This window comes from Triplophysa dalaica, chromosome 5 (genome assembly GCF_015846415.1).
Source record: "Triplophysa dalaica isolate WHDGS20190420 chromosome 5, ASM1584641v1, whole genome shotgun sequence".
Lineage (NCBI taxonomy): Eukaryota > Metazoa > Chordata > Actinopteri > Cypriniformes > Nemacheilidae > Triplophysa > Triplophysa dalaica.
The window spans coordinates 21,479,582-21,505,516 of record NC_079546.1 but is presented as its reverse complement, the minus strand read 5'-3'; the positions used below and the strand labels follow the sequence as shown (position 1 = coordinate 21,505,516).

The window sequence follows — 25,935 nt, the reverse complement described above, 5'->3', positions numbered from 1 at the left end:
GCGCCACAATATTTCCCCACATGAGTTATGAGCACACAATTTTTGATTCACACACTGATATAAGTTGTCTTGCTCCACGCTCTGTACATTCAACACAGGGTCATTGTAACCTCATCATATAAACTCTAAAACTAACACAGCAATTCATTAAATTAGATAATCATTCAAATACAACAATTCCCCATTTTCAACGTTTGTCAGAGCTTATCTGGACAGCAAGTCTGCTCCCACATTCATATGCCCCGGGATGTGAATTGCTCTGAGGGACAGAAATTTGAGATGGTGATGGTGGTCTAGTGGGTTAAACCACTGAACTGGTAAATCAAAGGTTGCTGGTTTGATCCCAGCAGCGACCACCAGTGTGTCCTTGAGCAAGACACTTTACTCCATGTTGCTCCAGGGGGATTGTCCCTTTAATAAGTGGACTGTAAGTCGCTTTGGATAAAAGCGTCTGCCAAATGACTAAATGTAAATGTAAATATGCCCTCCGCCCAGGGCAGAATCTGCTGGACCAATTTGTTCAAGTGGCCTGACCGCAGTCCGCCCTGGTGATTTATGTACGAGACTACTGAAGTGTTGTCCACCCGCACTAGGACGTGGTAGCCTCGCAAATGCCGGAGGAAGTATTTCAGGGCCCGAAATACAGCCATCATTTCGAGGCAATTGATGTGCCAATCGAGAAGATGACCTCTCCAGGTCCCTTGGGCTGGACGGCCATTTAAGACCGCACCCCAACCCGTGAGGGATGCGTCTGTCGTTAGCATCTTGCAACGACAACACGGAACGAGAGTGGGACCTAAAGTCAGAAACCGAGGTCTGAACCACAAAGAAAGAGTGCGAAGCCCCTGGCGCGTCACCCTTATATGCCTCTGGGGGTTGGCCCTTGGATGAAACCCCCTGGCTCTGAGCCACAACTGAAACGTGCCTGCATTTCAATCGAGCCCCATATGACCCCGAGATACGTTGTATTTTGCGTAGGGGAAAGAACGCTCTTTTTGACGTTGAGACTCAACCCTAGAGCTTTGAGATGAGCTAGGACGACATCCCGATGTCGAAGCGCTAGCTCTCGAGACTGAGGTAAAATCAGCCAGTCGTCTATGTAATTCAAAATGCGGATGCCCTGGAGTTGCAAAGGAGCCAGAGCTGCATCCATGCATTTTGTGTATGTGCGGGGTGACAAGGCTAGGCCGAATGGAAGAACCCGATACTGGTAAGCTTCGCCCCCAGATATCTGTCGTCAAGCTTTGAACGCTTGGGGGCCTCTTGTTCCTGCGGCCAGTCGAGGTGGAGCCTGTCGACTGCCTTGGTTACCGCCCCGATTAGATCCTCAAACGCCTTAGAATCGCGAGAGGAATGCTCGGAGGCGGTGCTATCTAACCCCGCAGAAACAAGAGAAGCCTCGTCCTCCGCTGGCTCAGAAGAAGTGCCGTGGCACGCTCCAGTAGCAGACGCTAGGACGTCGCAGTTCGGTGGATCGGACGGATCACACTAGGCTAAGTAACTCAGAGAGTGCTTGGTCACTAGTGTAAGAATCTAGGTAATATCTTCTTTTTTTTTTCTATATTTGTTTGTAATAATAACAGAGAGGGAGACTTCTCCATCACAACACACGCACACACCAAGAGGTCCTTGAAGACAAAATAACCTGATGACGCGTCCGCATTCACGCGTATTTATAATCGGCAGGTGCAGGTGTAATTAGTCACGTCACCTGCCGAGGTTATTTAAAGCCAAAATAATTTTTGGCGTGTTTGACACACGTGCTTCACAACCGGTCGAACAAAGACTGTTCTCCCATAGCGTTTGAAACGCAGCATCGAGTGTAGCTTTTGATAGGGAACTGCGATACACAAATAAGAATTGAAAAGCACCCTTGTGTGCAAAAGAAAACCCAGAAGTGTACAAAGCGCCAGACAATACTCTGAAACATCATTGGTCAGCTACAACCACATAACACATTCTCATTGGCTAATCCACTGCCCAAGAAATCAAGATACCTTGGCTCAGATATATTAACAGTTATGTGTTAATGTTATTTGTAATGGATCCTCAATTCTCCTGGAACAGTGCAAGCGAACATGTGAATGTGTCAAAAATATTCAAACTACTTGTTATTTTCCAGTGTTATAACTTCATAATTAAAGCATACGTGAATAATTTTGCATGATTATGAATAAGAGGCATATTTAACTGTAATAATTGTCATGTTACTGGAAAGGATAAAAACTCATTATTTGGTCATTTGGGTTCGGCGGTAGTAGTGTAGTACACCACCTTTTTTGGTAGGACTACACCACTGGAGTGCACATATTGATATAATCTGTGACAGAGTTAATGTGTTTATTAATATCTGTGTCTGCTGCATCATGGGTAATCTGTTGATCTGTGGTTTGTAAGAAGTGTGAAGATGACCTCACTCATGTCCTGCTTTTGTGTGTGTGTGGAGACAGAAGAAGAACGGAGGTGTGATCAGCTTTAATGAAGGCTGTGCGTCTGCTCTGCTCGGGCAGGAAAGTCTTGTGTTGAATGAATCTGGAGAAAACCTTCATCATGTTAGTCCTGTTAAAGTCTCTGACAACAAAAGTCATAACTGAGCTCTGTGTCCAATTATTTTAAGACAACAGAAGTATTTTATAAATATCACCATTAAACTACAGAATGTGTTCTAGTCTATAATAGTGTCATGAGAAAAGAGGAAATGAGAAACACAGGAAGAGTTACAAATGTTCTCAGAATAACTATAAGTGGATGATGAGAAGAGACTCAGTAAGAGAAACACAACATGACTGAGAAGAGTGATATATGTCTGCTGGGACTGATCCTTCTCTCTTCACTATTCACAGGTAAACTATACAACACATTTATTTCATCAGATTTCATTTCATTACTCTCACTGACATTCTGACAAACATGTTCAGTTTCATCTCATGTCACATTTATTATAGATTTCATGTGTCTTATTCTCACGTTCAAAAGTCTGATGTCAAGAGTCAATAGTCTCTTTCACACATACAGCCTTTACTGGTTAATTGCAAGAAAATTGCAGTTAACAGATCATGTGTGAACAGGACCTTTAGGGTAAATCGTACTTCCATTTTTCAGATATAAAATCATACCGTCACCATATTTTCAAACATAGCTACGGTTGAACGTCCGCCTGATGACATCATATTACTGGCTGTGTGAACGCTGTCTTACTCTTAATTTAACAGAATGCCATTGTTTGTGTGAACAGGACATTACCTGAATGACTTTACCAACTAATTTACCAGCATTTCTGAGTGAAAAGGGATAAAGGAACTAGATCACATGTTTTACTGTCAAATCTTCTGATTTATGTGATATTAAAATAAGAAAACTCTATCTGTCATTGAGAGATAAATATTGAACTGTTTGAATATATTGTGAAGTATTAATATGAATGATGTCATCTGCTGTTTCAGGTGTGAGTGAAGCAGAAGTGAATGATGTGTTCATCAGTTCTGGTGAAAGTGTGTCTCTGTCCTGTAATGATGCTCTTCATCAATGCTCCTCAACTACATGGATCTATAATAATTATACAACATCATCTACAGTAGAAGTGTTTACTGGAGGAATAAATCGGAATAACACTGAAAGATCTGAGAGACTGAGTCTGACATCTAACTGCTCTCTCAACATCTATAAAACAACACAACATGATGCTGGAAGTTACATCTGCATACAATATGTGAATGGACGTCTACATGGACCTTATTCACATGTTTTTCTACATGTTCTTCATGGTCAGTGTGTCTCTTCATTTATATGAACACATGTTTAACTTCAGATCACAGTTCTCTTTATCTCTTGTGTTTTCACTGAAACTCATGAGTACTGAGAGTGTGTTGTGTGATTTGTGTTTCAGTGTCTTCATCATCATCATCATCATCACAGACTGAGATAAGAGCAAACACATCTGTCACTCTCTCCTGTCAGCTGTTTTCATATGACTGTGATCATGTGTTCAGTTATTATGAATACCAGCTGGTGTGGATGAATCAGACTGATGTTGATCTACAGACAGACTCCAGATATCAGATTAGATCAGATGAACTCTGTCTCATCTCTCTGACTACAACACTCGTGAATGAAGACGACAACACAGAGTTGAGATGTGTGCTCAAACACAAGAATGACATCAAGACCTCAGTCACATATACTGTCAGATTTACAGGTAAGACATCACTCTGACAGGAGTGTCCTGAACTCAAAGTGACTTCAGTCATTAAACTCTGTACTGATGATGAAGAAATGACATAAACATGAAATATGATTGTGATGTTCTACAGTATGATGTCTCTGAACATTCATCATCTTCTACAGATTCAAACAAGATTCTAGTGACCACCACAAACCCTGAGAGATTCTCAACTCATAACACACCAGAAACTACACAACAACAAGGTATATCATCGGCGTTTGTGTGTGTGTGTGTGTTTGTGTGTGTGTGTTTGTGTGTGTGTGTGTGTTTGTGTGTGTGTGTGTTTCCACATTATGACTCATCTAAACTAAAACTAAACTTTGTTTTTTACAGCATCATCTACAACATCAATAATAATAAGAGGTATGAAGTGTTGATTGTGATCCATGTGTCCTGTTACATAAGTACATGAGTGAAACTCTCACTGAACTCATCTTGTGTTTGTTTCTCATGTGTAGTGTTTGAGAGTTTGATGGATTTAATGGTGTTCTTGTGTCTTCTAGTGATTGTTGAGGTGTCAGTGTTTGCTGCTCCTACTGTCATTCTTCTTCAGATCATCTGTGCAGGAAGAGCGCGTGAGTTTTCATCATCATCATCATCATTCACATTCACCTGAAACAATCCAGAAAACAAACAGCAGAACTTCATCACTTTTATTGACTTTTATCTTCTCAGAAAACAGAAGAAGGACTCAGAACGCTCATCCAGAAGACACAGTGATGTCAGCAGTTTAGGAATAAAATCCTCTTTATGATTAAATTACAGCGAGGTTTATTTGATCAGATTTTACACATATGTGTGTAATGCTTTTAGTAGAAACCAGAATCTTTGCTGATTTGATTCCTTCACTGAGGTTTATATTATTCTGTTAAGTTACCTTTCCTTTAGTTTTGATTTCAGCTGTATTTGTTCATTTGTATATTTTGATGTGTTTAGTGATATGTGGTAAATGTAATGTATGTTTGGTTGTCCCCTCTTGTTTAGAATGGGCCCATCTTTTTCTTTATAATGTATTTGTTTGTTCGTTTGTGACCCTGATTGACAAAACGTTAAGTAGCACAGGAACATTTTTAGTAAAAGACAAAAATACATCTTACGGGTCAAAATTATCGACAGTAAAGATCACGTTCCATGCAGATATTTTGTACATTTCCTACCTTAAATGTATAAATGTATATTTTTCTTGTTTTCCAGTAAAAATGTCTAAACATTCTAAAAATCAAGATGCATTTTCTTGACAAGTGAATTAACCTAAGAAAACAAGTTTTTTTTTTTTTTTTTTTTTTTTTGAAATTTCAGTGAATTTTTGCTTAAAACAAGCAAAAATCTGAGAGTGTAAAAACCTAAATATTGAGAAAATTGCCTGTGAAATTGTTAATGAGAGACACTGTGTACTGCAAAAAAATAACTTTATCACTTAGTCTTTGTTCTTGTTTTTCAGTGAAAATGTCAACAAATAAACTTGAATCAAGATGCATTTTCTTGATGAGCAAAATTACCGATGAAAATAAGTCTTGTTTTTAGTAAAAAAATATGAAATTTCAGTGAATGTTTGTTTAAAACAAGCAAAAAAAAAATATGCCAATGGGGTAAGAAAAGTAATCTTGAATTAAGGTTTACATTTTAGTAAGTCACTCAATTCAAGATTATTTTTCTTACCCCATTGGCAGAGAATCCTGAGTTTTCTGATCCAGAGAAGAGCCTGACAGCGTGTGTCCCACCCTGCGTTAGAGTTAGTGTAACCGGAACGCTCCGCACCGCTCTCAGCGGGCCTCGAACCGGTTTGGTCCTGCATGGGAGTCGGGCGCTCTAGCGAGAAGGTTAAAGACCGCAGTCTCTAGCATCTGTCGCTAGAGCGTCCTTGAGGCCGGGGAGTGAGGTTTACATACTGCACAGCTCTTCACTAGCTTGCCTCCGTTACATTATTAACCCTGCTAATACTAACTAAATAAGAAAGTGATTTAAGTACAAGCACTACATAAAAAAACAAAACAGAAAACTGCATGCAGATCTGTCTCTTATCTGCTGCACTGTCTTCAGTATCAGCTTCCTTGTCAGGGAGCTGTCAATCAAAAACTCACTAGCCAATGAGGGTAAAGTGGCCATAAGTCCTCCACATGCCTCTGAAAGTGTAAATAAGAAAATCTAGCCAATCAGTCTAGACCAACATTTAACTAAGGTAAACATTTAACTGAACGACTGCCTCCACAACCTCCTCATAGGCGGAACACAAGATGTGTGTGACTGGTCTACATCCCCTGAATCCATTCTCACCACATCTCATCTACCTCCTCAAAGCTAGAGGAGTGAAACACAGAAGCACAACCACTCACTCCTGTGAGAGACATGAGTCTAACCTAACACAAACCTTTCTGTCAAAGTCACCTGACATTATCAACATGGTTTAGTTCTGACACAGTTTAACTCTGAGTTCTTGACATATTTTATTACTGTTTTATAAACTATAGCGAATAAACTGTGATCGTATGAAACATGTTGAAGGTGTCTGAATACCTTTTGGTTTGACGTATATTTCTAATAAATGAGCACAAGAAAACTGAACATAATACAATTAAATACGTTTTGGTCTATGAAGAGACATCACTTCTCAATTTGTCAAATATTATTGCATCTGGTTTCACAGAAATACAACAATGTTGTCTCTCGAGAACATGCATCCTCTTTTGTCACCACATAATTCATTCATTTGTTGTGTTGTGCTATTGTTATACCTCAGAAGACCAGCAGAGGTCAGTGGTGGCGTGTGTTGTTGTGTAATGCATTGTTAAGAGAGATTGATATACACTCACTACCATTCTTTTTCTCCTACTATGACAGGCTATTGTGAAGTGGCTTTGTTTTAAAATATGAAACATGTATGTTGTAATTCTTAACATAAGAAATATTATTGTCAATATATTTTTACACATTCAGTCCCATATCTTATCACGTGTACATCAATATATAAAAAAGTATTTTATTGATTATGAAATTGCATATATTGGGACAATAACACTCACCTTAAGGATTATTAGGAACACCTGTTCAATATCTCATTAATGCAATTATGATGGTGGTGTAATGGTGTGGGGGATGTTTTCTTGGCACACTTTAGGCCCCTTAGGACCAATTGGGCATCATTTAAATGCCACGACCTACCTGAGCATTGTTTCTGACCATATCCATCCCTCTATGACCACCATGTACCCATCCTCTGATGGCTACTTCCAGCAGGATAATGCACCATGTCACAAAGCTCCAATCATTTCAAATTGGTTTCTTGAACATGACAATGAGTTCACTGTACTAAAATGGCCCCCACAGTCACCAGATCTCAACCCAATGGAGCATCTTTGGGATGTGGTGGAACGGGAGCTTCGTGCATCCCACAAATCTCCATCAACTGCAAGATGCTATCCTATCAATATGGGCCAACATTTCTAAAGAATGCTTTCAGCACCTTGTTGAATCAATGCCACGTAGAATTAAGGCAGTTCTGAAGGCGAAAGGGGGTCAAACACACTATTAGTATGGTGACCTTATAATCCTCTACGTGAGTGTATAATCAGTGTCAGCTGAAGATCTTGCACACCTCATTATTTTGCCATATTTCAGTATGTTCAATACAGTTTTAACCTACACACTTTCGAGTACAATATACAAGAAAATCTTCTGCTTTCCTCTATTTAAAACTCATATAAAGACTGAAGTTTACTGGTGTCTGAAGTCTATCATCAGATGTTTAGTGAAGTTGTCATTCAGTTACTCATCAAGTTTTGATATAACAAAATAACATTTTTAGTTTATTTGAAGTTGAGCAATAGTTTGTCTATTTATCAGTGGTATTTATCTTTAAAGACATCTTCAAACCATCTTTAAATTAAATACATATCAAGATTATTTGCAAATTAGAAAACTGTATACACTTTTCTATCTAAAGACTTCTAATTTTGTTTTACTGCAGTAAGTTCTACATTAGTGCCCATAATGAACCAAAATTAATCTTAATATTTTTAATAACTTTGTCACACAAATTAAGTCACTTTGAAAATCAAAAATGGCTGTTTTGTCTAATGGGAAAACCATCAAATGTAAACATATTTGACATTAATCAAATCGTAATTTATATCATAACACTAATGAAAAAAACACAATTCACATCTTTACAAAAACAATAATCTCTTTTAAAGGATTAAGTGTGTGGCTCTTAAAAGAGCCTTTGTGTGCGGCGGATGAAAGCGGCGCTTTACTTGGAGCTGGTGTACTTGGTGACGGCTTTGGTGCCCTCGGACACGGCGTGTTTGGCGAGTTCACCGGGCAGCAGCAGACGCACGGCGGTCTGGATCTCTCTCGACGTGATGGTGGAGCGCTTGTTGTAGTGCGCGAGACGAGACGACTCACCGGCGATGCGCTCGAAGATGTCGTTGACGAAAGAGTTCATGATGCCCATCGCCTTGGAAGAGATGCCGGTGTCGGGGTGGACCTGCTTGAGCACTTTGTACACGTAGATGGCGTAACTCTCCTTCCTGGACTTTCTGCGCTTCTTTCCTCCCTTAACGGCGGTCTTGGTGACGGCCTTCTTAGAGCCCTTCTTGGGCGCGGGTTTGGCTGGTTCAGGCATGATGCTTCTTCACAGATGAGTAAATGCTGAATGTTGAAGAGTCTCGTCGCTGTGGTATTTATTCACTCTCACATGCAAATGTTTAGCGTCACGGAGCCTGTTGTCTGATTGCGTGTCTTCGCCGGCCAAATCCCATAAAATGTGTTTATTGGTCAGCTCATAGTTTGACGGGTTCGATAGAGAGCCAATGAAAGTGTTTCCCGCCCAGTGTTTGAAATTTGAACATGACCATCCCCCGCGCGATTCAGTATTCACTTCCCGCTCTTTATCGAATTTGATTAAAAATAACATTTATATCTGTAGTACGTCATCGTGTCATCAAAGTCACTTAAAGAGTTCATACAAAAGCATTTCACCCTTTTATGCTTTATTCACAAACTTTGGGCAGCTTACGTTTCTATAGTTAGGCGATGATGATGGTGTTTCTTTTTCGAGCACCAGAAGTGTGTAACACAACAGATTAATCTCATCAGTTGAGGTTCTCCAAAACGCATCCGGGTTAATAAAACGTGACATTCATAACATTTCGTTTGATATGATATAACTTCTGAAGGTATAAACTACTCGAGTAATAAAGTGGCTTTTAGAAGAGCCGTTGTGTTTCATAAGTCTTGTTTCAAAGTGAAAGTACGTCATCGTGTCATTACAGTCCGTCAAAGTTTTCGTACAGAAAGCATTTCACTCGATTACACGTTATTCACGATACATTGCACGTGCAGACGTTTATAGTTACGCCATTATGACGGTGTTTCTTCTTCGAGCGAAGTATTTAACACAAGTTCTAAAAGTACGATTTCTCGTTAAATATGATTTATTTTATGAAATTCATCTCCTCAAGTGAGACAGTGGGTGGCTCTTAAAAGAGCCGTTGTGTTCAATGTTTTACTTCAGAATAAACGCGTTTAACCTCCGAAGCCGTACAGAGTGCGTCCCTGTCGTTTCAGCGCGTACACGACGTCCATGGCGGTGACGGTCTTTCTCTTGGCGTGCTCGGTGTAGGTGACGGCGTCACGGATAACGTTCTCCAGAAACACCTTCAACACACCGCGAGTCTCCTCGTAGATGAGACCTGAGATACGTTTCACTCCGCCGCGTCGAGCAAGACGACGGATGGCAGGCTTGGTGATCCCCTGGATGTTATCACGCAGAACTTTACGATGACGCTTCGCGCCTCCTTTTCCGAGTCCCTTTCCGCCTTTGCCTCTTCCAGACATGATGAAATGTTAGCTAAGAATAAAGCTTATCAATGGGAGAAAACCGTCGGCAGAGTGTTTAAACATGTGCTTATAGGACCTAATAGAAACATGCAGACGAGGGCGGGAACAGCCCACGTCATTTACATGTTTTTTCTTCACGCCTCTGCCATCCCAATGCTTTCAGTAAAAACAAACGTTGTGTAATTTACAAAAAAACAACAACTTCAAGATTTTCTAAGAAACTAAACAATAAACTTTAAATGATAGTTCATCCAATAAAATGATGTCATCATTTATTCTGCCTCATGATATTTCATATCCCTTTAAATGACTTTGTTCTCACAAACACAGATTAAGATATTTGTAAGAATGTCAGCAATTTTCAATCCTTTGACATCATTGACTGCCACAACAGATTCAACTTTAAATGATAATCAGGAAATAATTGACTTAATGAGAAAGAGAGATGGGTCTTTAAATGATAATGAGGAAATACTTTTCTGTATGAGAAGGAGAGATGTAACATAAAGTGATAATTCACCCCAAAAATGAAAAGCCTGTCATCATTTACCCAACCACAGGTTGTTTGTCCAGTGTACGTTTCTTTGTTCTAATGAACATGAAGGAAGATATTTGGAAGAATGTCGCTAACCAAACAGATTTCATCCCCTTTGACTCCCATTGAATTTATTTGATGTACTGTGGCACCAAATTGGGGATGAGATCTGTTTGAATACTCAAATTCTTCCAAATAGCCTTCTTTGCGTTTAGCCTAGTGTTAATTTTGGAACAATCATATGGTAAGTAAATAATGACAAATTAGTTTTTTTGGATGAACAATCACTTTAAGTTTTCTCATTATATCAAAACTGTTGTGCGTCACACAGCATCTGTGAGGAGAAAGAGGGGGTTGGGCTTTGAGTTTGGAGGGAAGTTGACTGATTGGTTTAAAGTTTTACCGACTCCAACCAATAGTCGACAGGCAGAGGGTTTCAAATATTGAGAACTGCAGCGCTTAAGCTTCATCTTTCTTTCTTACAGAGTAAGTAAAATTCCACAGCTGAAGGAAATGAGCGGCAGAGGCAAAACCGGCGGCAAAGCGAGAGCCAAGGCCAAGACTCGCTCCTCTAGAGCCGGACTTCAGTTCCCCGTGGGCCGCGTCCACAGACTCCTCCGTAAAGGCAACTATGCTCACCGTGTGGGTGCTGGCGCCCCAGTGTATCTGGCCGCCGTGCTCGAGTATCTGACGGCCGAAATCCTTGAGTTGGCCGGAAACGCCGCTCGAGACAACAAGAAGACTCGCATCATCCCCCGTCACCTGCAGCTGGCGGTGCGCAACGACGAGGAGCTGAACAAACTTCTGGGAAGAGTGACCATCGCTCAGGGCGGCGTTCTGCCCAACATCCAGGCCGTGCTGCTGCCCAAGAAGACCGAGAAGCCCGCCAAGACCAAGTAAACGGGCGACAGTTCGTTTCAAACCAAAGGCTCTTTTAAGAGCCACCCACTTCACCTATAAAAGAACGATGCGATTCCTGTGTCTCCCTGCCGGTTAATTACAGATTAAAACTGCACATTCTGCTTTCAATTCATAAACCTGTATTGGATTATTACTGGTCTGAGACGACTAATCGAGTCAGTCAAACCGCTGAAGAATATTTGTAGTCTCCCGAGTCATGTATAACCGGCTCTCATATATTGAAGTTGAGCGCTTGTGTCAGTAAATGTGTTCATGCTGCACTTGTGATGAGATGTGAAGAAATGTTATTTTTAATCTTAGGAGATAATCTTTTTATCGTGACGTTACTGCGTTGATCTGCAAAAGTTGCAAATTTCTGTTCAGATAAAATGACACGAGTATAAAATAAAGTCAGGAGAAATATTTATAGTCCAATTTTATCCTGTTTCTCATAAAATCTTAAAAGTCACGCTTCTTTGTACATTAGATTATGTTGTACTCGGGTAGAATAGAACAACGCCGAGGTCATGGGTTCGATCTCAGGGGATTAAACACTCAGAAACAAATGTATAAGATAATGTGATGTACGTCACTGTGGATAAAATCATCTGCTAAATGCATAAATGTATATTTACTGATTTACTGAAGGAGCGGTGAGGAAAATAAAAAAGTGACGTGCCACTAGCACCGCCCTCGCACGCGTGTGTTTCAAATAGGTCCTGTAGGTACATACAAATTTTATCCGCTGTCCTTTGTTAAAGCATAACGTTTGTATCTGTACTCTCGTGCATCATGTCTGGAAGAGGCAAAGGCGGAAAGGGACTCGGAAAAGGAGGCGCGAAGCGTCATCGAAAAGTGTTGCGTGATAACATCCAGGGCATCACCAAACCCGCTATCCGTCGTCTTGCTCGTCGCGGCGGAGTGAAACGTATCTCCGGTCTGATCTACGAGGAGACTCGCGGTGTGTTGAAGGTGTTTCTGGAGAACGTTATCCGTGACGCCGTCACCTACACCGAGCACGCCAAGAGAAAGACCGTCACCGCCATGGACGTCGTGTACGCGCTGAAACGACAGGGACGCACTCTTTACGGCTTCGGAGGTTAAACGCGTTTATTCTGAAGTGAAACATTTGAAACAACGGTTCTTTTAAGAGCCACCCACTGTCTCACTCGAGGAGATGAATTTCAGAAGTTTTATCACATCAAACGAAATGATGTGAAAGTCACGATTTATTATCCCGGTTTTTTTTCTGAGATCTCGTTCTTTATTAACTGATGAGATTAATCTGTTGTGTTAAACGCTTCTCTCGAAGAAGAAGAAACTCCATCATATCAACTATATAAACGTAAACACGCCCAACGCTGCTGAATAAAGCATAAAAGGGTGAAATGATTTAATGCTCGAACTCTTTAAGTGACTTTGATGACACGATGACGTAATTCTGTTCTAGTGTAGAGTTAATACAGAAATAAACGTTTTATTTTAATTCAAATTTGATAAAGAGCGGGAAGAGCAAACAAAGGAAACTGAATCGCTTGTGGGAGGGTCACCTTCAAACACGAGACTGTGGGCGGGAAACACTTTCATTGGCTCTCTATCCGACCCGTCAAACTATGAGCTGACCAATAGAAACATTTTATAGGTTCGGCCGACGAAGACACGCAATCAGACAACAGGCTCCGTTCCGCTAAACATTTGCATGTGAGAGTGAATAAATACCACAGCGACGAGACTCTTCAACATTCAGCATTTTCTCATCTGTGAAGAAGCATCATGCCTGAACCAGCCAAACCCGCGCCCAAGAAGGGCTCTAAGAAGGCCGTCACCAAGACCGCCGTTAAGGGAGGAAAGAAGCGCAGAAAGTCCAGGAAGGAGAGTTACGCCATCTACGTGTACAAAGTGCTCAAGCAGGTCCACCCCGACACCGGCATCTCTTCCAAGGCGATGGGCATCATGAACTCTTTCGTCAACGACATCTTCGAGCGCATCGCCGGTGAGTCGTCTCGTCTCGCGCACTACAACAAGCGCTCCACCATCACGTCGAGAGAGATCCAGACCGCCGTGCGTCTGCTGCTGCCCGGTGAACTCGCCAAACACGCCGTGTCCGAGGGCACCAAAGCCGTCACCAAGTACACCAGCTCCAAGTAAAGCGCCGCTTTCATCCGCCGCACACAAAGGCTCTTTTAAGAGCCACACACTTAATCCTTTAAAAGAGATTCTTGTTATTGTAAGCATTTACTGTGTATGTGTATTATCATTTAAATTATGACGCGTATAAAATGGCAACCAATCGTTTTATCATAAAGAAATCATGTTTTAAAGTAAATATAAGGTTTGACTTTAGTTATTGTTGGACGATTATCGCAGAAGGTGACGGTATTGTACCGGATATAAACTATCAGAGTTCGGTCTTCACCTGTTTTAAGGCTGAAATACACTACAAGACTTTTGCTCAGTTTTCAGTCTGGACTTGTTACAGAAAGTCTGTGTCAGTCTGCAGATTTGATCAGTTTGTGTTTCTATCTGAAACTTTAATAAAGTCTGAAAGTGTTTGATGTCTAGTTGAGATTCTTGTAGTGTTTTAAAGACATAGAGGTGTTTTATCATCACACACAGTCATGTCATCTATAGTATTTATGATCAACATCTCTCTTCACTGCTCTTGTGTTTGATCTTCATACAAAACTAAACACAGTCGTGTGCAGAACTGACTCTTATTCTATTGATCTATAAAGTATAAATGTGACATAGTGAGATGATTTCATATGAAAAATTGAATGTCAAATATGTTTACATTTGTTGGTTTCACTTAGATAAAATAGCAATTGTTGATTTTCATAAGGATTTAATTTGTGTGACAAAGTTAAAAAAATGTTATAATTTATTTTGGTGCATTACAGGCACTAATGTAAAACTTACTGCAATCAAACTCAATTAGAAGCCTTTAAAAGTCAAATGTATACATTGTTCTGACTTGCAGATAATCTTGATAATATGTATTTAATTTAAAGATGGTTTGAAGATGTCTTTAAATATAGATACCACTGATGATAGACAAACAATTGCTCAACTTCAAATAACCTAAACATGCAATATTTTGATGAGATTTTATCTCAAAACTTGATGACCAACTTCACTGGTTTTGCAGGTATTAAATACATTGATAAGTCCAGCTACTCTTTCACTGAAAATATGAGAGATAACAATCCTGACAGAAAGACAATTATACAGTGAGGAGAATAAGTATTTGAACACCCTGCTATTTTGCATGTTCTCCCACTCTCCCACAGACACAATCAAAAAAAATCCAGAAATCACATTGTATGATTTTTTAACTATTTTTATAACTATCGATCCCAGGGGATTGCAAATGCCTGTGTAAAATGTTTAGGATAAAAGCGTCTGCCAAATGCCTAAATGTAAAGGTAAATGTAAACATGTTTGGAGGAAGAAGAATGATGAGTACCATCCCAAGAACACCATCACTACTGTGAAGCATGGGGGTGGTAGCATCATGCTTTGGGGGTGTTTTTCTGCACATGGGACAGGGCGAGGGGGGAACGGTGGCTTAGTGGTTAGCACGTTAGCCTCACACCTCCAGGGTTGGGGGTTCGATTCCCGCTTCCGACTTGTGTGTGTGGAGTTTGCATGTTCTCCCCGTGCCTCGGGGGTTTCCTCCGGGTACTCCGGTTTCCTCCCCTGGTCCAAAGACATGCATGGTAGGTTGATTGGCATCTCTGGAAAAAATTGTCCGTAGGGTGTGAGTGCGTGAGTGAATGAGTGAGTGTGTGTGCCCTGCGATGGGTTGGCACTCCATCCAGGGTGTATCCTGCCTTGATGCCCGATGACTCCTGAGATAGGCACAGGCTCCCCGTGACCCGAGGTAGTTCGTATAAGCGGTAGAAAATGGAATGGAAAATGGAATGGGACAGGGCGACTGCACTGTATTAAGGAGAGGATGACCGGGGCCATGTATTGCAAGATTTTGGGGAACAAGCTCCTTCCCTCAGTTAGAGCATTGAAGATGGGTCGAGGCTGGGTCTTCCAACATGACAATGACCCAAGGCACACAGCCAGGATAACCAAGGAGTGGCTCTGTAAGAAGCATATCAAGGTTCTGGCGTGGCCTAGCCAGTCTCCAGACCTAAACCCAATAGAGAATCTTTGGAGGGAGCTCAAACTTCGTGTTTCTCAGCGACAGGCTAGAAACCTGACTGATGTAGAGAAGATCTGTGTGGAGGAGTGGGCCAAAATCCCTCCTGCAGTGTTTGCAAACCTGGTGAAAAACTACAGGAAACGTTTGACCTCTGTAATTGCAAACAAAGGCTACTGTACCAAATATTAACATTGATTTTCTCAGGTGTTCAAATACTTATTCGCAGCTGTATCATACAAATAAATAGTTAAAAAATCATACATTGTGATTTCTGGATGTTTTTTTTAGATTATGTCTCTCACAGTGGACATGCACCTACGATGACAATTTCAGACCCCTCCATGATTTCTAAGTGGGAGAACATGCAAAATAGCAGGGTGTTCAAAAACGTATTTTCCTCACTGTATATTCAGTTTAGTTATGTTGTATTTAAGTTGGTGAAAACGTGAGATTCCAGCAAACACAAAGTGTTCCTGTAACATTAGTATAGTGACTAACACAACTTTCCCAGAACACTTTTTATAACGTGTCTCTCACTGCAAATGTGTGTGAGTTGGTAATCCTGATACAATCACACAGTTTATCAAACACAATTTTCCCATTTTCCTGTAAACAAGGTTATACACTCCACTATTACCAAGGTGATTCACTAAACATCTGATGATAGACTTCAGACACCAGGAAACTTCAGTCTTTATATGAGTCTTCAATAGAGGAAAGATGTTATATTGTTTCCTCGAAAGCGTTTAGGTTTATAACTTTATTGATCATACTGAAAATATGGCAAAATAATAAAGATGTGTTCAAGATCTTCAGCTGACACTGTGCATGTATATCACTCTCTCTTAACAATGCATTGCACAACAACACACCACCACTGAGCTATACTGGTCTTCTGATGTATAACAGCAAAACAACAAATTAACGAATTGGTGAAAAAGATGATGCACGTTTTCGAAAGACAACATTGTTGTACTTTTGTGAAACCAGAAGCAATAATATTCAACAAATTGAGAAGTGATGTCTCTTAGACCAAAACATAGTTCATTTTAATTGTTACATTTTTTGTGCTCATTTAGTAGGAATGTAGGCTACTGTAAGAAGAAATGTCTTCATGTTTCACATGATCACAGTTTAGCCACTATAGTTTAAAAAACAGTAATGAAATATGACAAGAACTCAGAGTTAAACTGTGTCAGAACTAAACCATCTTGATAATGTCAGGTGACTTTGACGGAAAGGTATGGGTTAGTACGGCTGGGTTTTACGACCAAATTGGCGATTCGATTCTTGTTTTTATGGTTTCGATTGGATTCAATTTCTATTCGATTCATTATCGAATAGTTATTAGTGTGAACTAATGACGATCATTAACTTACAATGGTAAAGCCCAATTTCCGAGCCTCCCCAATTACAGGCTTTCAACCAAATGAAAAGGACGAGCAGAGACAAAACCACAGACTAAAAATGCATTTATTCAAGTTATAAAAAAACACCTGGAGCTCAACATAAATGATACAATTTAATCAATGTGAAGGAATCATCCCAATGGGTTGCGTTTAGACAGTTCCCCTGGGCCGGCCACCCATACACGGGCCAAACGCACCCAAAAAGAACAAAATATACTAACAAAGGAATAATTCACAACAAAATAAAAGTTGGTTTCCTTTGTTATGATGTCTTTGGTTCAACATTTCACCACTCCATTCGGAAAACAAAATAAATCTAAATCAAAAACACTTCAAACCAACCAAACCCAAAAGATATACTTGGTTTATCTGATGGGTGTTGAGTGGGTTTAAACTAAGGTCAAAAGAGCAACAGAACAGATAAACCATAATTACTCAACTCCGTAATAGAGCAGCATAAATGTAAAGCAAGACAACGAAAGGATACAACCAACCCAAATAACGAAATGAACAAACTAAATAAATTGGTTAATAAAAATAAATACCTAAAGTAATAATAATACACTAAAGCAATGTAACTAAACATAAGTTCAATTCCACTCGGTTACATATCCTTCTAAATAATACACAAACAACGAATAAACTAAAAAAAATGAAATTACGCCAGTGACATGAGTGAACACAGTGGCGCACGAGTCAACGGCCACGGGCTTAGAGCGTAACCAACGTGAGCGTTGTACAGACGTAGTAACCAACGTGAGCATTGTACAGACGTTCAAGGCAATCACGAGCATTCCATTCAACAAGAGAATCCCGCGTCCAAAACTGGAAACGATATTTTAACCACAGCAAAACAGCAGTTGGTACTTCTGAAAAACAAATAGACATTTTCGTTTGCTCCCTCCCCACTCCTCTCGGATTTATAGTCACACAAACCGGGTAAAGGAAACACAATATTACCTTTCACGTGCAAGACACTCACTCACACATGCTCACTAACAATGTCTGGACGCACCCGACTAATCTAAAATTACATCAAGCAAGCACATTAAGCAAACATGTGAATTAAGTTAAATTCCCACGAACACCCATATTCTAGATTTATATTTCCCTCCCGTCTATAAGCCACCAGTTTAAAAGAGCCTAACTTTCTCGAGGAGTGAAGGAGATACAAGACCTACACCAACAGATCACATCGATACAATGTCATGAAGCACCTACCTTACCTGAGTCTACATAGGTACGTGATTACCTGACGTACCCACCCACTCAATGCCCCACTATTTTTAAAGGGGCCAAGCAGACTACTCTTAAAGGGGCAATCCCACTACAGTAGAACTTTGATTAAAATGCTACTTTTGCAGTCATGGAATCCACATTTAAGTATATGCTTGCAATATAGTCAGGGGTGCAAATACGTTTTTCTATCTGGTTCTCAAGAGAGCACATGAAGATTCGGTTTGGTGCTCACATTGTGACAAATTTTATTTACCCATTAAAAATTAAAGTAAAAAAGTAGTTGCTTTTAATGAACAATAAACAAAATAATAAAGTGGGTTAATACTATTTTTATATTGTTTTAACGTACACTTAAAATACCGTGGTAACGTATTTATTCTTCTTTTTCTTTTTAAATTAGTAAATATTAATTTATAACACCAAATTTGAAACCTAAAACGACAACCGTTTTGTGGCAAGTTGCTGGGAAGTGCACTTGTGAGCGCACATAGACGTCAGTGTCACTTTCAGAACAGCCTCTCCCTCTACATGTTCTAGTTACTAACATTCATGTCTCTGATCATTTCTTTATCCACTTCACTGTAACTCACCCTGTAATCTCAACATCCTTCGTTCACTCTCCCCACCTGCTTTTATCCATGGTGCCGTCCTCCCTCCCTACCCACCATAACACTTTACTGATCTATTCATGTTGAATGAATGAATGAGGTATTCATATAGTGCATTATTGCGTTGACTTGACAGAGATCTTTGATCTAAGCTTATTATTTTTATTATTATTATTATTAAGCTTTCAAGCAACATCCACCAAACTTTCCACAAACCTTCAAACTGGTCTGAGTTGAGTTGCTATATCTTTTTAAACTGATCCAGGTTCTGGTTTTGAAAACCGGACTTTCAAAACCACCAAATTTCCCATAGACTTAACATTGGGAAAAAAATTTGATGGCTAATAACTCAAAGTAAGGATGTTGTAGAAACTTGCGAGTTACCACATTTGAAGAGTCTGGCAGGTTCTATGAGAACATATATCACTATGGGGTGTCAGTTGCACCCCTGGGGTATAAGAACCCCCCCAAATCCCCCCCTATACTTATAATGGAAGAGGAAATATACCCAAGGCGCTATAACTGTCCCGTGTTGAATATCTTTGCAGTACAACCACTTAGAGACAAGGGGGTGGGCTCATTTGACTAAGGCAACCAATCAGTAACCCTAATTTTTCATTAAGCTACGAAGCCACGCCCATAGCAACAAAACATTTTAAATTAGCAACCATTTAACAAGACCTATAACTCTACATCAGAACATCGTAGAGACATGGGGATTGGTTCATTTCACTTAGGGCTTGACGCATCATCAATTGGCAGATGCTAAGCTAGCCCACAGGAACCAAACAGGTTAGCCTAGTTACCGTTTATTAATACCTATATCTCAGAACATCATAGAGACACGGGGGTTAGTTCGTTTCACTCATGGCTTGGAGTATCAGACTAGCAGCATGCTAATTATCCTAGCAAACATGCTAATCATGCTTACAACATACTAAGCCCGGTTTTTACTCACTTGGGTCTGTTTTTTTTTAAATTATGTTAGAAAAAGTTGATCAATAAAACCTCTCAAACTATTTCAAACTCTTCAGGACAGGCTTTGTCAAGCCAACATAAGGTTTGTACTCGAACTTTACAATCTAGTTTAATTTATATTATTTACGTACTGTATTGATAATTAAAGTATATAAAATGCTAATAAAAGTCACCTGTTTTAAGTTTAGATTTTCATATTCTATTACATTTTTATGTGTTGTTATAGTTTACACTATTTAAGAACGCTGAGTATTTTAGTATCCGTTAGTTTTGTGGGTTAATCTGTTGTATTTAACGTTTACAGGCAAAATTGGATTTCAGGGCAACACCAACCAAACACTTTAAAATTGTATCCACATCCACACTATATAATAATTTATTACTTATCATATATATATATATATATATATACATTGTTTATTTATATATATATGAAGAGATTGGTTCAAACTTTTTTAATCATATTGTTTTCTGTTAGATTGATGTATTTTTTAAATTTTTTGGAATGCACCATTGAATTTTTTTTGAAGTATTCATATATATTAAATTATTATTCATGTTACTCATGTTAAGAACTGTATGTGCTTATTTTTATTTGTTACTCTGAGTTCTAAAGCTATATATTGTTAAATTATAAATTAAATATACTAATAAAGATTATAATAACATTCAATGAATACAACATCTGAGTGACACAGTCGGTGTAGGGATCTTTATTGTCCACCAGATGGCGAAGTAGAGCACTGTGACAAAAGCGTCATAGCACCGATGTTACTGAGAACCGTAATGTACAAATAAACAAGTTTTAAGAATCAAGTGTCTAACTTAAGAAAACACTGATCAACATTTTCTGAAAAGCAAAGTTCTGTTCATTTTTAAAAAGAGCTTTTGTATACATAAATGACAGATAAAGTGAAAGTGGTGTCTGTGAAGATGTTAATGGTGTTTTATTTCATTATCTGGTGAGATCTTGACAGATTTCATGTGTTCATCTGTTATTTACACTTGATGTTCATCTAAAGTTGTGTGACTGTGAGTCAGTTGTAGTTGTTGTGTTTTGTTGATCTTTTCTTCAGTGATTCTGCTTGTTATCAGTAAATGTTCATCAAGGATCTTCACTTCATTATTCACTCTCATTAATCTTTACTGTGTAACGTAACTCAAAAGCAAGATGACTGTTTCACAGGAATATACTGTAATGTTAGTGTTAACAATAAATACAATATTTAGTCAAATCTTTTGAAAACCTGTCAATTATTTAACAGTGTGGGTGAAGAACAAACTAATGTTGAACAAGTGGCAACCACATGTGAAATACACACTCGTATCTACATTATAATGTGTATTTGTAAATATTTATGTTTTATTAATGTGTGTTCTGAGCCTGTTTAAATAATTACTGTAACACACTGAGTTTAAAACAGTGTAATACCGGCCTCTGCCATAAGGGGGCGCCTATGTGTTGTCATGGTGACGTGTGTGTGTTTATCTCAGACACTATCAGACGCATCTTAATTAAAGACACAAAGTGTTTCTTGTGTTTATTTCTCATGAAATTTCAGGTTTTATTATAATAGTAAATATGTTTTCCAAACATTCATGTAATACCGAGTAAGTTAATGTGTTTTTATGTGTTTGGTATTAAATAACTTAACTTACTTACTTGATATTTGTATTGTGTAGATTGTGAATCTTAAATGTTGACTGTTAATAGAAACATCTGTAAGTTAACTTATGTATGTCAGTAAAATCTCTTCAGGTAAAAGGGCTCAAACTTGTATATATTGTGTTCACGTTAATAAGAAAAGTGTGTATTTGATACAATGGATATTTTAGTCACATGAGTTGGGGTTGTATTTCAGGTCATATTGATGTTAAATTGATGAATATGTTAATAGTTTATTTTTTATACAGAAAACAGATTGTCGGACTAAAGAAACGTTTCAATGTGTTGCTGCACAAGGAAGAGATTTATGGACAATGTAATGTAGGGTTTTAAATACAAACCTTATTTTTCATATAAACATGTAGATGATATATGTACTAAGAATCACTATTCTTGTTATTTTAAGAATATGTTAAAAATGAAACAGATGAACTGAAGAGAACTGATCATATGACTGAACTGTTTAAATATGTTAATAAACAGACGCTGTCAGACGCATCTGAAGAAAGACACAAAGTGTTTCTTGTATTTATTTCTCCTGAAATTTCAGGTTTTTAATCTGCCTACGAGTTCCACAGACGGGACCCGTGACACAAACTCATTGTGTTAACAGAGACGCTCCAGACATGGGCAGGGGTGAGATGAGACCCCCTAAACGTATGTGTTGCCCACCCAATGAGAATTAAAATAATAACACCAAAAATTCAGTATTTGTCTATTGACTGGAATCAACGTCACTTTTCACTCACACAGCGGCTTTAGTTTGTAACAGAGAAGCTACATAAGAAAGAAAAATACTGTGCAAAGGATGTTTAGACGCACTGCACACTTGCTTTGAGTTTATTATAAACAACATTTACACATAATTGTACAGTAAAGTCTGATTCATTTATTATATCTGGAGCTTTTGCAGTTTTATTTTGTTTTGTGCTGTTAACAAACAGCTATTATTTGGTTGCAATAGGCGACATTTTAACCTGTTGAGCGTGATGATTGATGATTAATGATGAACACCTGCTGTTAACAAACACAATCACTGAAGAAAACACTAAACACTATCAGAGTGAATTCTTATTGTTGATGTTTCTTCAGTGATTGTGTTTGTTAACAGCAGGTGTTCATCATTAATCATCAATCATCACTTGTAATGTGAACTCAATTGATTATTTAACTGAATGAATAAATAAACATTTCACACCAGAAAGACTCTGCTTCAGTGTAAGTTTAACACTAATAGGTATGGACTCATTTTTACACCAGAGACTTTACTGTGCAGTGATCGTCCAGTGATGGGGATTGTTCTGAGCCCACTTTACAGGCTTCTGTTTATGTCCAGTTTACATAACCGCTTTATTAATGAGTAAAACATCAGTAAAATCAAACACACACAATTACTATATAAAGGACTATAATCAACAATAATTATTTCTGTTTTAATCTTTTAGTCTTCAGTAATGAATGCGTGTTTTCTGTTTTTTTAACATCCTAAATCATTTAAATCCTGCATGTATTGCAGTCATATATTTCAGTGTTAGTTTAACAAAAGCAAACTGTCACGGTTCTGCCTATCTTGGTTGATTTATTCCTGGTCTTGAGGCAGAACCGAAACAGAATCCTCTGTTTCATGTGGGGAGAGACGTTTGTTGACCTTTTGGCCTTCCATACTCTCCCCGAGTCTCGTCTGTTTTCCCGCCCTTTCCGTCTCATTAGCTTCCCCTTAGTGTTTGATCTGTTTCACCTGGCCCCTAATCAATTATCCTGTGTTTGTCTCCCTATTTATAGTCCTCATGTTTCATTGTCCTGTGCTCGTTCATTGTATATGATACCCGTGTGTATGTAAGTGTTGCCTCGCCTCGCCTCGCCTCGCCTCGCCTCGCCTCGCCTCGCCTCGCCTCGCCCTGCCCTGCCCATATTTGGATGTTCCTTGTTCCTGGTTTGTGTTCACCAGTCTTAGTGAGTTTAGTCATTGTTGTTCAAGTGTGTTGTTTTATAGTTTAGTTAGTCCGTCTCCTTGTTTGCTATTATATTTAAGCCTGTCTTGTTTTCCCCCATCGTGGGTTTTGTTTTGCCTTTTTGTATTGTTTTTTTTGTGATTAAATATCTGTTTACTTCACCCTCGTGTCTGCCTGCAATTGGGTTCGTCCACGCAATCCTTGACACAAACCTTAAAGTCTGAGATCATGATAATAATAAAAAATTAAATAAAAAAAATCTGGGTTATTTCATAACACATTATTTTCATACTTTTTCAACCGGGGATGTGTCCTTATTTCGACATATAGGCCCAGTTAGTAATTTAGCTTCATTACCATGTGACATGACACGTGGCTTCTTCTAATGGGATTGTCACGTCACATCTGGTGTGAAAAATATTTACGGACACGTTATCAATAGATACACTTTTTTTAAAATAAAATATGTGTTTTGACATTTTCCATTCAAATGCTGTTTTAAAATAAGCAAACTTCGAGTTGTTATGTGGTCTGATGAATTCACAATTTTTCTTACAACACAACAATTCAACAATAGTAAATGTTTTTCTTAACAGACACAGTTAATCAAAAGTTGACATGCAAAATATGAGCCTACATGCAACAGCTTTTAATTAAAAATAAACCGCTTGGGGAAATGTTTAGTTTAAACACCTCATCATAAGAGATTTCCTGTGAAAATTCGATCATCTTAAAGCTTATTGTTAACGTGAAAAATTGTAAGAAAAACCTAAGATTGCTTTGTTAAATGTTAATGGAAAACGTTGTGGATTAAATCACACATGAAATGATTTGAATTAAACATTAAGACCACTGTGTAGGTGTTTATTTGGGATATACTTGTCGCCTCACATGATAAGTATAATTGTGTTACGAATATTATCTTTTCATCTAATATGGGACCTGTTAAAAACCTTCACTAATATAATTATGTTATTCTGTTATTTTATTATTTAGTTATTAAGTTTGCAGATTGTAAACCAAAGACCCTTTTAGTGTCAACTTCACACTTATGTCACAGCATTAGCTGGAGGAAAAACCAAAGGAAAACTGGAGGCGGCCAATACAAACCAGCACAGAGTCGACTACACAAAATATACAAATATCTTATTGTGTTGTTGAGAGACAGAAGCGATTGATGAGACTCAGAAAAACATCATTCAACAATATGTTTAACATGTTTTATTATTTATTTATGTGTTTGCACAGTTCACTTCAACACAAATATTTTCATAGATCATTTTGTCTATTTAGTGTTTATAAAGAAGCTTTAATTTATATTCATGTTCTCAAACAACAAAGTGATTCAAAACAGTTTTTAAAATGTTGAATTACCCTTCATACATGGTTACTACTATATGTTGTGAATACTACTACTGTATGTTGTGAAAGTTTTGATCTAAAAGCATTACATGTTCAGCTGCTACTGTCTACACACCTCACCAAACACAAACACACAAGATAAAACACACAGAATATAAACATTTAACTCACATTGTCACATGTCATTGTCTTAATCTGTAATCATTTGATTATAGTTTAATAGATTGTCACGCTACTATCACTATAATATCATTAATAACACACATCTTCAAAGCTGAATTATAAGATCAATCAAGAATAACTAAATATATTTGACTGGATAACAATATAATGAGACTAACTGAAGTTATTATAAACATTTACATGTAATTACAAATCTTATAAAACATCTATTTCAAAGTTTCTCTCACGTGATGAAAATGACGTCTTTAAACACAACGACTGTGTCGTGATCAGTCAGAAGTCTGAACACACTTTCTGTTTCTCTTCATCTTCATGTTTTGGTGTGAAAACATTTCCATCAGGCTGCACTCTCCAGGTCACTGTTGTGTCATTGTGTACGCCCAAATCTGTCAGTTTCTGCTGAATCTACACAACACAAACAATCATGACACACACTCTTAAGCCCATTGCACAATGAGTCGTTAAAAACATAAATATGACCTCACGTTCTCAATCACATGTACACATTGCCTGTTTCTGCGTTTTTCACATCCGTCAATCATTTTGAGTGTCCTTTTATAACAATTCAGAGACACCAGACAAACTAGAGCCAAATACGAACAAACAGATCTCATCCCACATTTATGGACATAATAGGAAACATTCTGTAAATACTACAGGAGTCAATGTGGGATGAGATCTGTTTCATTGACATTCTTCTAAATATCTTCATTTGTGTTCAGCAGAATTAATACATTTAAACAGGTTTGGAACAATCTGAGGGTCAGTAAATGATGACAGAATTAAAGTTTTGGGGGTTAAATATTCACTGGAGCCATGAATCGACTGTTTTATCTTCCGTTTGTGCTTAAACTGCAGTTAACTTCCGGTCTGTGTTTGTTTATCAG

At 38.4% G+C, this 25,935-nt stretch overlaps 6 protein-coding genes across 6 annotated transcripts; 4 read left to right on the top strand and 2 right to left on the bottom strand.

Moving 5' to 3' along the window:
• The first annotated feature begins 3,421 nt into the window (after positions 1-3,421).
• On the top strand, positions 3,422-4,634 carry LOC130421360 (uncharacterized). Its single transcript, XM_056749191.1, has 3 exons — positions 3,422-3,764; positions 3,887-4,195; positions 4,345-4,634. The coding sequence occupies exons 1-3, from the start codon at positions 3,422-3,424 to the stop codon at positions 4,632-4,634; spliced, it is 942 nt and encodes a 313-aa protein (XP_056605169.1).
• A 124-nt stretch (positions 4,635-4,758) lies between these two features.
• On the bottom strand, positions 4,759-8,851 carry LOC130421345 (histone H2B-like). Its single transcript, XM_056749175.1, has 2 exons — positions 8,473-8,851; positions 4,759-4,834 (listed from the first exon to the last, which is right to left on the bottom strand). Exons 1-2 carry the CDS (start codon positions 8,841-8,843, stop codon positions 4,831-4,833), a joined length of 375 nt encoding a protein of 124 aa, XP_056605153.1. The 5' UTR covers positions 8,844-8,851; the 3' UTR covers positions 4,759-4,830.
• An 894-nt stretch (positions 8,852-9,745) lies between these two features.
• On the bottom strand, positions 9,746-10,331 carry LOC130421355 (histone H4). Its single transcript, XM_056749186.1, has one exon. The coding sequence runs from the start codon at positions 10,055-10,057 to the stop codon at positions 9,746-9,748; it is 312 nt and encodes a 103-aa protein (XP_056605164.1). The 5' UTR covers positions 10,058-10,331.
• Positions 10,332-11,095: 764 nt separating this feature from the next.
• Positions 11,096-11,574, top strand: LOC130420898 (histone H2A-like). The gene has a single exon (XM_056748430.1). The coding sequence runs from the start codon at positions 11,109-11,111 to the stop codon at positions 11,493-11,495; it is 387 nt and encodes a 128-aa protein (XP_056604408.1). The 5' UTR covers positions 11,096-11,108; the 3' UTR covers positions 11,496-11,574.
• Positions 11,575-12,257: 683 nt separating this feature from the next.
• LOC130420900 (histone H4) lies at positions 12,258-12,617 on the top strand. The gene has a single exon (XM_056748432.1). It carries the CDS (start codon positions 12,288-12,290, stop codon positions 12,597-12,599), a length of 312 nt encoding a protein of 103 aa, XP_056604410.1. The 5' UTR covers positions 12,258-12,287; the 3' UTR covers positions 12,600-12,617.
• A 651-nt stretch (positions 12,618-13,268) lies between these two features.
• Positions 13,269-14,188, top strand: LOC130420899 (histone H2B-like). Its single transcript, XM_056748431.1, has one exon. It carries the CDS (start codon positions 13,269-13,271, stop codon positions 13,641-13,643), a length of 375 nt encoding a protein of 124 aa, XP_056604409.1. The 3' UTR covers positions 13,644-14,188.
• The last annotated feature ends 11,747 nt before the right edge of the window (positions 14,189-25,935 follow it).